The 12,920-nt window shown below is 44.7% G+C and overlaps 1 protein-coding gene across 1 annotated transcript in view; it reads right to left on the minus strand.

Moving 5' to 3' along the window:
• Nucleotides 1-5,996: 5,996 nt before the first annotated feature.
• ARMC2 (armadillo repeat containing 2) overlaps nt 5,997-12,920 on the minus strand; it is a 367,472-nt gene continuing 360,548 nt past the window's right edge. Inside the window, exons 17-18 of the mRNA XM_029595303.1 lie at nt 11,138-11,298; nt 5,997-7,370 (exon numbers count right to left, since the gene is read on the minus strand). Coding sequence (XP_029451163.1) covers nt 7,213-7,370; nt 11,138-11,298 — 319 coding nt within the window. The 3' untranslated portion in view covers nt 5,997-7,212. The remainder of the gene's footprint in view (nt 7,371-11,137; nt 11,299-12,920) is intronic.

Raw genomic sequence — 12,920 nt, forward strand, 5'->3', positions numbered from 1 at the left:
CCACACTTTGATGCAAGATATGGAGTTGTTGTTCACTCACAGGTTCACATACTATGGAGTAGATATTAAAAATTTGCGCGATCGCGTACTTTTGTTCGCGCACCAGGCGCGAACAAAAGTACGCTGGATTTGATAAGATACGCGCGTATCTTATAAAATCCAGGGTCAGCGCGCGCAAGGGGGTGCACATTTGTGCAACCTGCGTGCGCCGAGCCCAGCACACGCTGTCTGTTCCCTCCGAGGTCGCTCCAATTTCGGAGCGGCCTCGGAGGGAACTTTCCTTCGCCCTCCCCCCATCTTCCCCTCCCTTCCCCTACCTTTGCGCGCGCTGGCCGGCAGCCCCGCTCCGTGTTCCCGTCCCGGGGGCTGGTCCGGAGGCCGCAGCTACGCCCCCGGAACACCCCCAGGCCGAAACCACGCCCGCGTCGCCGCCCCCGAAACGCTGCGTCACTCCAGCCACACCCCCAACACGCCCCCAACATGCCCCTTTTACAAAGCCCCGGGACTTACGCGCATCCCGGGGCTCTGCGTGCGCCGGCGGCCTATGCAAAATAGGCGCGCCTAAATCCGGCCGGATTTACGCACGCAGGGCATTTAAAATCCGCCCCTACACATGTATATATAAGCGCCAAGCTATCATATAAAGTCCTCTTCGTCAATGGAAAGTGACAACACTAACCTTTTCAATGTACTTTATGTATTTACAAAGTGCAAATATCTGAAACAAGGAGATAATTTATTTTTGCCTCCTTTATACATTTCTAACAGTCTCTGAAAAGCAGGAGAGGTGATAGTTTGAACTTGGTTTTGAAAAATGGAATGAATATAACTTGATAATTGCATATAAGCCAGATTCCCTGAAACCCACTTGTATTCTTTTGAACAATATAAATCACATCTTTTTGTTTTGGTTGTTTATAAAAAAAAAAATTGTACCATATCTATTCCTTATGGACTTACACATTTTAAATACTTTACTGTCTCCCACTGGGAACTTAGGATTGCCCCTAATTGGCAGCTATAATGACACCTCCTATGGTAGAGATAAATATTGACTTGAAAATCTCTTTTAAGTACGGCACACTAAGGGCTTGGGAAGAATGTAATCCAGATCTGCCTTTCTAGCGTGTAACACGAATCTAAGATTGACAACTCCTTACAATTAGATGTGTTTTATTAATAGGATTGTGCTCATGGTGTATTACCATGATTCAGTTTAATTATTAAAATCTCAGAGGTAGGGAGAATCTATGAGTCCTGAATCTTAAGTACCCAACTGTTTGTTTTTTTTTTATTTAAAGACATTTGCACATCTTTACTTCATGTATTTAATTCTCCAACCTGAAGGTTTTTGTATTGATGGAGAGAAAATGTCGAGGGCTAGTTAGGCTCGCTAGAGTAACATTTCATTTATTTAAAAAAAATCTTTTTTTTCCTTACATACAGGCCGATACAGTACAGTGCGCACCGATGGAGCGCACTGTTAACCTGTCATTGGACGCGCGTTTTCCCTTACCCCTTATTCAGTAAGGGGCGGAAAACGCGCGTCCAACCCGCCGCATCTAATAGCGCCCGCAACATGCAAATGCATGTTGAAGGCCCTATTAGGTATGCCCGCGCGATTCAGTAAATAAGCCAAGCCGCACATTTTACTTTCAGAAATTAGCGCCTAGGCGCTAATTTCTTCGGGCACTGGGAAAGTGCACAGAAAAGCAGTAAAAAACTGCTTTTCTGTGCACCCTCCGACTTAATATCATGGCGATATTAAGTCGGAGGGTGCACAGAAAAGCACAGAAAAGCACCCTCCGACTTAATGGCGATATTAAGTCAGAGGTCCCGAAGGGTAAAAAAAGTAAAAAAAAAATAAAAAATTGAAGTCGGCCGGTGGCTGTCGGGTCAAAAACCGGACATTCAATTTTGCCGGCGTCCGGTTTCCGAGCCCGTGGCTGTCAGCAGGCTCGAGAACCGATGCCGGCAAAATTGAGCGTCTGCTGTCAAACCCGCTGCCAGCTGCCGTTCCAGGCCAAAAGGAGGCGCTAGGGACGCACTAGTGTCCCTAGCGCCTCCTTTTGCCAGTTTCTACCACCGGATCTAATTTAAATACTGCATCGCACGCACAGGCAAGTGGCCTGTGCGTTCGCCTGCTCTCCCGCGGACTTTACTGAATCGGCCTGATAGTAATGACAGCAGATATCAACCAAATAGTCCAACCAGTCTGCCCAGCCAGTTGCTCATGGTAGTAACATCCGTTCGGTGCAGGTTACCCCCATACCTTCTGTTGAGGGTAGTAACTGCAGCTCCATGGAATTACCCCCAAGCTTTAGGTTAGTAGTAGTAATTGCTGCTCTGTGCACGTTACGCCCCCCATGCATGCATTGTTAGGGGTAGGCACTGCCACTCCCTGCGGGTTATCCCCTCGCATTGTGTTAAAGGTAGTAACTGCTGCTCCATGCAAGCTACCCCCATGCAGACATGTTGCACCGCCCCTTTCTTTACTTTTCTCTTCTTGGCAGGCAGTTCCCACCCTCTCTGTAAAGAAATAGTACCTGATGTTGGGTCCAAGTCATTTCTCCTGAAGTTTCATATTGTGACTTCTAATTCTACAGTTTCCTTTCTAACAGAAAAGATTTAGTTTGTGAATCAATATGTGGCAGGTATCTGAATGTCTGTATTAAATCTCCCCTGCACCTCCTCTCCTCCAAGGTATGCATATTCAGATCCTTCAGCCTCTTCTCATTGGTCTTCTGAAACAGACCCCACACCATTTTGACTGAGCAATTTCCAGCAGCCCAGTGTCAGGATCTGATGTCATCAGCCTTGATTCGCAACCACTCCACACAGGTTGGTCATTGCAGTGATAAGTTGGCAGCTGGAGCCTATGCATCATGGCTCCTAAGTCCAGCCCCTACATGTCACCCTCGGACTATACAGTCTTTGCCAACCTTGCCTCAGGGCCATCTTCATGGCAGGGCGCAGCACTGGCAGTGGGTATCCAGGCTGTTTCCCTCCTTTACTCCTTTAGAACAAAGGTGCACAGCCTCTGCTTAGTAAAACTGAATGGTGACACTGGCCGTTCACTCTCCTTGGCTAGGATCTTTCTGTTGCTAATGATAACACAGGCACCGAGAACACAAACTGGACTTCACCATTCAATTGCACCTTAATGGTATACAACATGTGATGATCAGGTAGCAAAATGAGCTGTTAACTAAAATGAATAGTAAAGCTACATATCAGCCAAAGATCATAAGAACATAAGAAAATGCCATACTGGGTCAGACCAAGAGTCCATCAAGCCCAGCATCCTGTAGGCAGGAAAGAGACCAAACAGCTTAGAAGTCTCCAGAAGTGTTGGGAGACCTGGCGGGTGCACTGTGGGCTGACGGATCTTGTTTTGCTAAATAGGTAGGTGCTGGTCTGCCTCACCTGACCATGGCACAAGTTAGTCTCGCACTAGTCTTAAATAGAGAATGTCATGGCAGAGAAGCATCAGAAGACCCACCATGTTGCAAATGTCACATTGCGGGATGCTGCATAAGGAACTATTGCATTTAAAAAATGAATCAAATATTTGATATCAGTTCAGTGCTCTTGGCGGCTTATCTTGTGAGAGCTCCTTGTAACTGCCATCCAAAAGCCATTCCGTTTTCTAGTCTGCAGTCTCAGCATGGAGCGATACAGAGGCATTATTACATCCTCTGTTTTATTTTCCATTCCCTTCTTAATTTCTAACATTCTATTTGCTTTTTTTGATCGCTACAGCACACTGAGCAGACAATTTCAATATATTATCCACTATGACACCTAGATCTCTTTCCTGGGTGGTAATTTCTAAGATAGAACCTAACATTGTGTAACTATACATGGGTTATTTTTCCCTATATGCATCACTTTGCACTTGTCCATGTTAAATTTAATCTGCAATTTGGAAGCCCAATCTTCCAGTCTTGCAAGATCCTCCTGCAATTCACCACAATCGGCTTGAGATTTAACCACTCTGCATAATTTTGTGTCATCCACAAATTTGATCACCTCACTCATGGTACCCCTTTCCAGATCATTTATAAAGATATTAAAAAGCATCGGTTCAAGTATTAGATTCCTGAGGCACTCCACTGTGAAAATTGACCATTTAATTCTACTCTCTGTTTCCTGTCTTTTAACCAACTTGCAATCCAGAAGAGGTCATCACCTCCTTTTAGTTTTCTTAGAAGCCTCTCATGCTGGACTTTGTTGAACGCCTTCTGAAAATCCAAATACACCACATCTACCGGTTCACCTTTGTCCACATGTTTATTCACCCCTTTAAAAAAAAAAAAAAGTAGGGGATTTGTGAGGCAAGACTTCCCTTGGGTAAATCCATGCTTGCTGTACCCAAACCATGTCTATCTAAATGTTTTGTGATTTTATACTTTATTACAGTTTCCATGATTTTTCCCAGCACTAAAGTCAGATTCACCAGTCTATAGTTTCTCGGACCACCTCCAGCAGATTTAAAACAAATCATAGAAAGTGCTTTTTCACTCTATGCGCTATCAAGCTGTGGACTCTATTGCCAGAGGAAGGGATCAAGGCAACTGGCATAGTGGGGCTTAAACAAGTTTAGAAAAGTCCATACCACATTTAGCCAGGCAGATGCTTATCCCTGGGAGTGAGTAATATGGAATGATTTTTTGGATCTACCCAGACTGCTCACAGGATGCTGGTCCGACCTGATATGGCACCATTTTCATTCTTTGAAGCCATGCAGTGACAGAGCAGCTGTATCTTCCTCGTGTAGCATCTCTCAGCAAAAAAGATTGCCACAAGTCTCTGATTAATTACTACCTTTCACAATTAATTCCAAACACTTGCTGAATTGAAGAGAAATAATCTTAAACTGGCAGATTTAGAATTGGTTTGTATAAACTGAATAACAGGGTGTCTCACGTGGTGATTTGGGTTAACACATTTCCACAGACTACCAGGTGCTTCCTGTTGCAGAGCTGCCTTTTCCCTGGCTAAAAATACTGGTTTGTGGTCATTTCATTTTTCTTTTTCTAACAAGTTCTGCTTTCTAGTCTGCTGCCAATCACTTGGAAATTGGAAAGCACTAGAAGGGAATCTGCACCCATAGGTCTCTTCACAATGGTGACCGTTTTCTGCCTTTTATCCTGCAGCTAATCCTCTCTGTTTTACAGCTGCATTCCTACACTATTGTTGCTTTAATATAGGTCACATTTGTGCTGTATTCTAGTAAAGAAGAAGAAATGGGGTCACACACTTAAGCCTTCACTGCAGATTTTCTGCCATTTTGTGTCTATGCAGGAAAAGCTTAGTGAATGTGGCTCAGTTTCCCAGCTATTTTTAAAAAGCCCTATGCTATTCTGTGCTTTAATAATTTCAAAATCAGGCCCTCAGGAAGAGATTATAATTTTCACAAACTAGTGGCTTACACCTGGGCACTTTACAAGAAGTTACAGACAGGTACAAGGAGTCCCTTTCCCAGAGAGCTTACCATCTAAGAGCATGATTTACTAAGTTTTTGTCTCCCCTTAGATACAGGATATAATTTATTTATTTTATTTTATTTTATAACTTTTATATACCGGCATTCGTAAAAAAAAAAAAACATCATGTCGGTTTACATGTAACTGAGAAAGGAAATTACAATGATAGGTGGAGGAAAGATAGAAAGTTAAGAGATAAGTTAACTTTACTGTGGGCTTTAGCTGGCTAATGCTACACAGGTGAAATTATTGCTGTACTACTAATTTAAAAATGGAACATTACATTGAGAGAGTGCTGAAAATGTACAAGTCTCCTGTACATGTTTTATAGGAAATGATTGGGGGCCAGTCTGGGGCAGGGGCTGCCTGCCCCCTCTAAGATGGCACTTCACTTCTTCACTGGAGACACCACAATAAGACCTAGGCCCCTTCTGGGGCCCACTAGCATTGACCTAACTGGAAGTCAGGCACTTAACAGTGGCTGGCACAAACACCACAAGCCAAAGAAACAAAAAAAAAAGCCCATCTTCGCTGCTGTCTGCAGTACTCTGCAAAGTAAGTCTCCCACACATTTCTAAGGTATTCAGGAAATAAAAGGGGGGAGGATTGGAATGGGATGCCTTGATCCTGGCAAGGGACATCCCCAGGGTTCACGGACTGATGGGTGGGGATGCCTCACTGCCCAACAAGTGGGGCCAACAGGCCACTGTGCTCAAACATTTCAACATCTCAGCTGTTTAAAAAAAAATCGCATGCTATGGCAAGTTAGAAAGACACAGCCACAACAAAATCTTCTCTATCCATGCCAGGCCTACAGATTAGGCAGTCTTGCATTACTTTAGCTGTAATCATACAAATGAAGGCAGCTAAGGCCCATTTAGTTTCCTCATTCTTGGTGCAATATCTGAGAGCCTATCTGATCCAAGGCTCCTCTGTGCAGTCGCAGGCTGGGAAGTTGTTCCATGTATGCACCATCCTGACTACCTCCCCTGCGACTCGTATCCTCATCTCTTCTTCCAGAACTTCTTTTCTGCTGGGAAAGGTTGGTTTTTGCACATTTTATACCTTTGAGGTCTTTGAGTGTTTATCCTGTTCAAATATTCACTCAGTTTACAGAAAGAGTGGTGGATGAAGAGAACAGTATTTCAGGGGAGGTGGTAGAGGCCAAACGATAACAGATTCCAAAAAAACCTGGGAATGGGTGGATCACATCGGTCGTACAATCCTCAAACCGCTATCATTTTCTCTGTTCCCATGAATCTCATGCATATTCATTTAGAAACCAAGATATCCTGAACCCTTTCGGAACAACACGTCTGCTGAAGTGAAGGCTGATATTCATCTGCTGTAGAAGGAACATGTTCATTCCAAGCTATGCACACTCACAAGAAAAGCAATACAGACAATGCAACAGCTTTACGTAATATATTTATGTAACTCAGCAGATTATAACTTTACACACTTTAGGAATAATGGACAGCAAACATTAATTCTTTATTTCCATGTTCAGACTGCTCATGCAAACCTTTCACATTAAAAATATAGAAATCATTTTTTATATAAATATTTAATTCCATTAACCTCTGGTTACTATTAAAGACAGTAGTCAAAAGAACAAAACAAATCTTCTACATTCATCTGTGCAAAATGCAAATGTACAACGGGGGCTGCACTAAATCAGTGAGAGAATGTAAAACTGAAATAATGCAGCAGGAACACCAGCCTAGCAGGATGCCATGGGTAAAGGCTCCAGGTAAGTGTGGTGGCTCTGAATCCTGCCCAAAAGCTGTAGGGCCACAGGTCTGAACTCGGATTCCCAGCATGCTCTGTGATACTCCCTTAAATCGCCTTCTGAGCTGTAATCCAAGGCCAGCTCTTCATCTGGGGAGCAAAACAATTGTCAGACCATCAAAAGAATCTCTGGTTAAATATTTTGCTGTCACAGGTAAGTGTGTTTCTTAGCTTCCAAAGCAATTTTAACGTCTACTATAAAAAGGCAAATCTGTATTCTCAGCCACACTGATTGAGCACTAACTAGAAGCTGTCCTATCAGATTTCTACTTGTACGGGCACCCAGGGGGGAGGCCCAGAAGTCATTTCCTTACATGTAAAAATCCCTTGCTTACCATTTACACCTGGCAATTAATCATTCTGTTTCAACCATCCTATTACAGTGTTTCCCAACCTTCTCAAGCGCGAGGCACATCAACATGAACAAAAATGCTACGGCAGACCAACCTGCATAGGGCAAGCAGTTGGTCAAAAGAAGAGCAAGAGACGCACTGAAAACCCCTCTAGTCTCTTCCAAACCTTGAAACAAAGTGTGTGTGGGGGGGGGGGGGGGCGCACACAGACAGAGACAAACTCATCATAATGGGCCAGCTTGATCTAGGTCCAAGTGCCAGGGAAGGGAGAAGTTGGTGCGATGCAGGAAGTCAGCTTGGTTAGGTACCTTGGCAGCTGCCGCAGCTCCCACTGCTCAGTGCACACTCTCAGTCAGCCAGCGGATAGGACAAAGGAGGAAGCTCAGGAGGCGATGCTGTGTGAACTGGCTTATATCGGACAAAGTGGGGCCCAGCTATCCATGCCCCGCATGCTGTCCACTGATTACCGCACTACGGGGCTCGGAAGAAGAGGCACGCGTGATCACACGTTCTCAGGAGAGTGTTCCAAGGCCGCTGTGTAACTTTACTATCATGGTTATCTTGGTTGGGACGTTTTGAGACGCCACTTTGTTTATGTTCTGCAACACCACCTTGTAGCCTAATGGAATGAGGCAGTTTATAAATTTAAAAATAAAAACTAAGATTCTTGTTACTAGGTGCTGAGGGCAGAGCTCAGGTGCTGGCCTGGATCTTGGTGACTTTTCCAGGGCACACCTGATCAAGTCTGAAGGCACACTGGTTGGAAAACACAGCCCTAGTACACATTTAAAGACAAACTCACCCCTCCCCCAAAATACACACACTGTAAATACAGACAGGGTTAAACTACTCCCTGTCAGTCAGATATGTTTAAAATATGCAGTATAACATATATATAATATATATAATATAATATATATAAAAAAAAAAAGTGTTAAATAAATAAAATAATGTACCCCTCAATATTTCAGCTGTGTACACAGAAACATCCACTCCAAATCATTGTTGTTCACTCAATTTTTTGATCAGAAAGAAGGCAGCAAAGGGAAGATCACAGCAGATGGAAGACCTAAAGCAAGGATCATATCTGGGAATGCTCCGGATTTGGCCCAGAGACTCCAGAAGTCTGAGAGGAACTGCTGGGTCTCTGGGCCAACATCCAAAAAAAACTTTGGGTGTCCCCTCTTGCCTGTGCGGCCCCAGAAGACCGCAGAAGCTGCACAGGCAGGATCCGAGCTGAAAAGGAGGGGCAGTGTCTGGTAGCCATGGGGGTGGGCCTGTGGCTCACCCAATTAGCAGCTCTGCAGTAAGGCTGCCGCAAATTCCATCCTACCGCAGCTCGAGAAGAGAAGACTCAGCAGCAGGGCCACTGCGGACCTGAGGCGACCCAAGGAAGAGACCTAGAGGCCCTGATTGAATGTGTGCATGTGAGAGAGAGAATGCTTCTATGTGAGAGCCAGAGAGCACGTGAGAATGACAGCCTTAGTGTGTATAAGAGAAAACGCCAGCATGTGAAAGTGAGAGCCTGTGTGTGTGCGAGATGGAGACAGCAAGTGAGAGAGCCTGTGTGAGAGAGACGGAAACAGCATGTGAGCTTGTGTGTGTGAGAGAGACTGAGACAGATTGCAAAAGTGAGAGCCTGTCAGAGATGAAGACAGCATGTGAGAGTGAGCGCCTGTGTGTATGTATATGAGATGAAGACAGTGTGTGAGAGTGAACCTATGTGCGATGGAGACAATGTGTGAGTGAGAGCCTGTGTGCGATGGAGACAGTGTGACTGAGAGCCTATTTGTGATGGAGACAGTGTGTAAGGTGAAAGCCTGTGTGTGATGGAGACATTGTGTGATTGAGAAACTGTGTGTGTGTGTGTGAGAGAGGGAGAGATGGAGACAGCATGTGAGAGTGAGAGAAAGTTTATGAGTGAGAACCTGCGTGTGATGGAGACCGTGTGTGAGTGTGAGATAGAGACAGCATGTGAGAGTGAGAGCCTGTGAGTGTGTGAGAGATGGATACTGTGTAAGAGTGAGAGCCTGTGTGTGTTTGTGTGTATGTGGAGACAGCAGGTGAGAGTGAAAACCTGTGTGTGTGTTTTAGGGAGGAAGGGAAGAAGAGAGGAGAGAGAAGCAACAAAGAAAAAAAAGAGATCTAAATGAAGGAATTATGAAAAGAATGAGAAAGGTAACATGGAAAAAAAAAAGAGAGGCTGGGACCAACCAATTAGAAAACTATGATCAGATAAAGGTAAAAAATATGTTTTGATTTTTTTAGTGATTGGTATATGCTATCTTTGGGAATGTGCTTTATATACTGTATTTGTAGTTTGCTCTTTCTTCAGCAATCCACTGTTCAGAGTCTGGTTTCTTGGGCAGACAGGAGGGGAAGAGGGAAGAAGAGGTAGTGCTGGATTAGGAAGCAGATGGTTCTTCTGTGCTTTGCACTGTACTTTGTTTGCTCCAGGCTCATCTCCCCCACCATCCTGTTCCTGGTTGTGTACTTCTGCCCATAGGTAAAATCAGCCCTGCTGATGATGCCCCCTTGGGCTGACACCCAGGGCAGCTGGCCCCCTCGAGCGAGAGAGCGTGTGTGTGACAATGTATGTGTGAGTGACAGCGTTTTCCTGTGACTGAAACTGCGTGAGTGAGAGTATGTTCCTGTGGCCAAGTGTGTGACAGAGAGCGTGTCCCTGTGACTGAGCGTGTGTGTGTTTGTGAGAGAGAGCAAATATTTCTGCAACTGAGCATGTATATATGTGAGAGCATGTTCCTGTGACTGAGCATGTGTATGATTGCAAGAGCATGTTCTTGTAACCAAGTGTTTGTGTGTGTGTGAGAGAGCATGCTCCTGTGCCTGTGGGTTAGGGACACTAAGAATGGAGAAAATAACTGCATAGCCCTGTGACAAATGATTCCTGCCTGATTTTTCAGAGAAAAACAGGAGATGTGATGTCTGTGACTAATGGGCTCCAAAGAAAGAAGAGCCTGAGAAGCCCCTATGTGTACATGTGGCATCATGCCAGCCTGCACATGCCCAGTAGCGCACAAAGTTCTAGAAACGTTGACGTAAAGGTTCTGGGCTGGGATCCATCGGATGATGTCCCCCACTTGTAGGGACTGCCATCCTGCTGTCCTTGGAGAAAACTTGTTCGGAATGCCATATGAAGGGATGGATAATTTGTCTCATTGATAAGTCTTCATCATTCCTTCTGGACAGACCCACCCACCTCATATTTTGTTTGAGTTTGTCACTGCTGGAGAAACAGCTCATTTTGGTGGGCTGGGGAACAGTATGCACAATTGCTACTTTACAGTCCAAAGACTCACAGAACCTGAAACATGATGGCATAAAAACACTGAGTTTGGCTACTAAAGAACTGTTTCATTAAGATAGGTCACAATACTAATAATCCTGAGCATGCTACGATGACATGGCTTCACAACGTAACACTATTTAATTGAAGAAGGCTGCTTAGGAAAAAAAGTTGAGAATCTTCAGCCTTGCCCTTACCTAAATATGATGACAACAGTTCGAGAAGTGTGTTTGTTTCTTCAACGCCGAAGCATAGTGCAGCGTTTGTAATGTTTTCACTGTAGTTCCAAAAGGTTTTGCAGACTAAGCCAGCAAGCTGCCAGTCTGAAGGCCCAAAGTCTCTCAAACAATCCATTAACCTGTTTCACATTAAAAACCAAAAGCAGTTCTAATCATGTGGATTTACAGATGTGTGTGCATCTTTCATTGAAACAGCATGCTAAGGCGTATGTGACATATTGTACCTAGCACAGCAGCCTTTCAGCCCTGCCTCGGGAATCACTGGGCTCTAATTACAGCTGGGTCACGGGAGGGACAGGGAGAGCACGCAGAGTTAGTGGGAGGACAGCATTTGTACTTGTGTTCCCAGACTTCTCTTGACTTGTATAGTTCAATGTGCTAACCATTAGACCACAGAGTCTCCTTGCAAGATTACGCTTCCATTCATTTTATTTACAGCAGCGTTACAAATCAGCTAGTTTTGGGTCCTGTTGATTCTTTTAGAAGTCTTATGTCTAAACCTCTTTTTTGGGTCCAGATAAGAAAATTGGTTCTTACCTGATAATTTTCATGCCTGTAGTACCACGGATCAGTCCAGACTCCTGGGTTTGCCCCCCCCCTAGCAGATGGAGACAGTATTACTCAATGTCAAAGCAGAATGGATCACAAAAACCTCCAAACTAACTATATACAGTAACCTAACAACCGCAAGCGGACTCATTAACCCCCAAATGGATACAGAACCCGTGCTATTCAATTGATCTGCCCAGTAAATATCAATATACAGTGTGGACTCTCCATTCCCTCTAAACAACAAAAGGGTGGGAACTCTGGACTGAGCCGTTGTACTACAGGAACGAAAATTATCAGGTAAGAACCAAATTTTCTTTTCCCTGTACGTACCCGGATCAGTCCAGACTCCTGGGATGTACCAGAGCTAACCTCACTTGGGATGGGATCTGGAGAGGTCCGCTCTGAGCACCCCTTCTCCAAATCCTCCCATTCCTGGAGCCCGAACATCCAGACGATAATGACTGGCAAAAGTATGTAGAGACTTCCACGTAGCTGCTCTGCAAATCTCATCTGGGGAAATCTGATGACAGTCCACCCAGGACGCAGCCTGCGAACGAGTAGAATGAGCCCAAAGACCCATTGGCAAGGATCTACCGTCCAACAAACATGCAGAATTTATGGTCTCTTTCAGCCAACGAACTATGGTAGTCTTTGAAGCTACATTACTCCTTCGTGGACCACTCCACAGCACAAGAAGGTGATCCGAAACTCGGAACCCACTGGTACTCCAGGTAGCGCAGTAATGCCCTATGAACATCAAGCTTCCGCAAATCCCTAGAAAATGGATCCGACCTATCCAAGTCTGAAAAAGACAGAAGCTCTACCGACTGATTTAAATGGAAGGACACCACCTTAGGAAGGAATGAGGGAACCGTACATAGAGAAACCCCAAAATTCGAAATTCTCAAAAAGGGTTCCCTACACAATAGAGCTTGAAGCTCAGACAGCCTGCGCGCAGACGCAATAGCTACCAAGAACACTACCTTCAAAGTAAGGTCCTTCACGGTCGCCCTGTTCAACGGCTCAAAAGGTGCCCCACACAAACCTTCAGAACCACATTCAGATTCCATGAGGGACAGGGCTGTCGTACCGGAGGACACAAATGCCTCGCCCCACCAAAGGAAACGAGAGACGTCAGAATGATTTGCTAAGAATGTTCCATGAATGTTATCACGTAACGAACCTAGCA

This window comes from Rhinatrema bivittatum, chromosome 3 (assembly GCF_901001135.1).
Source record: "Rhinatrema bivittatum chromosome 3, aRhiBiv1.1, whole genome shotgun sequence".
Lineage (NCBI taxonomy): Eukaryota > Metazoa > Chordata > Amphibia > Gymnophiona > Rhinatrematidae > Rhinatrema > Rhinatrema bivittatum.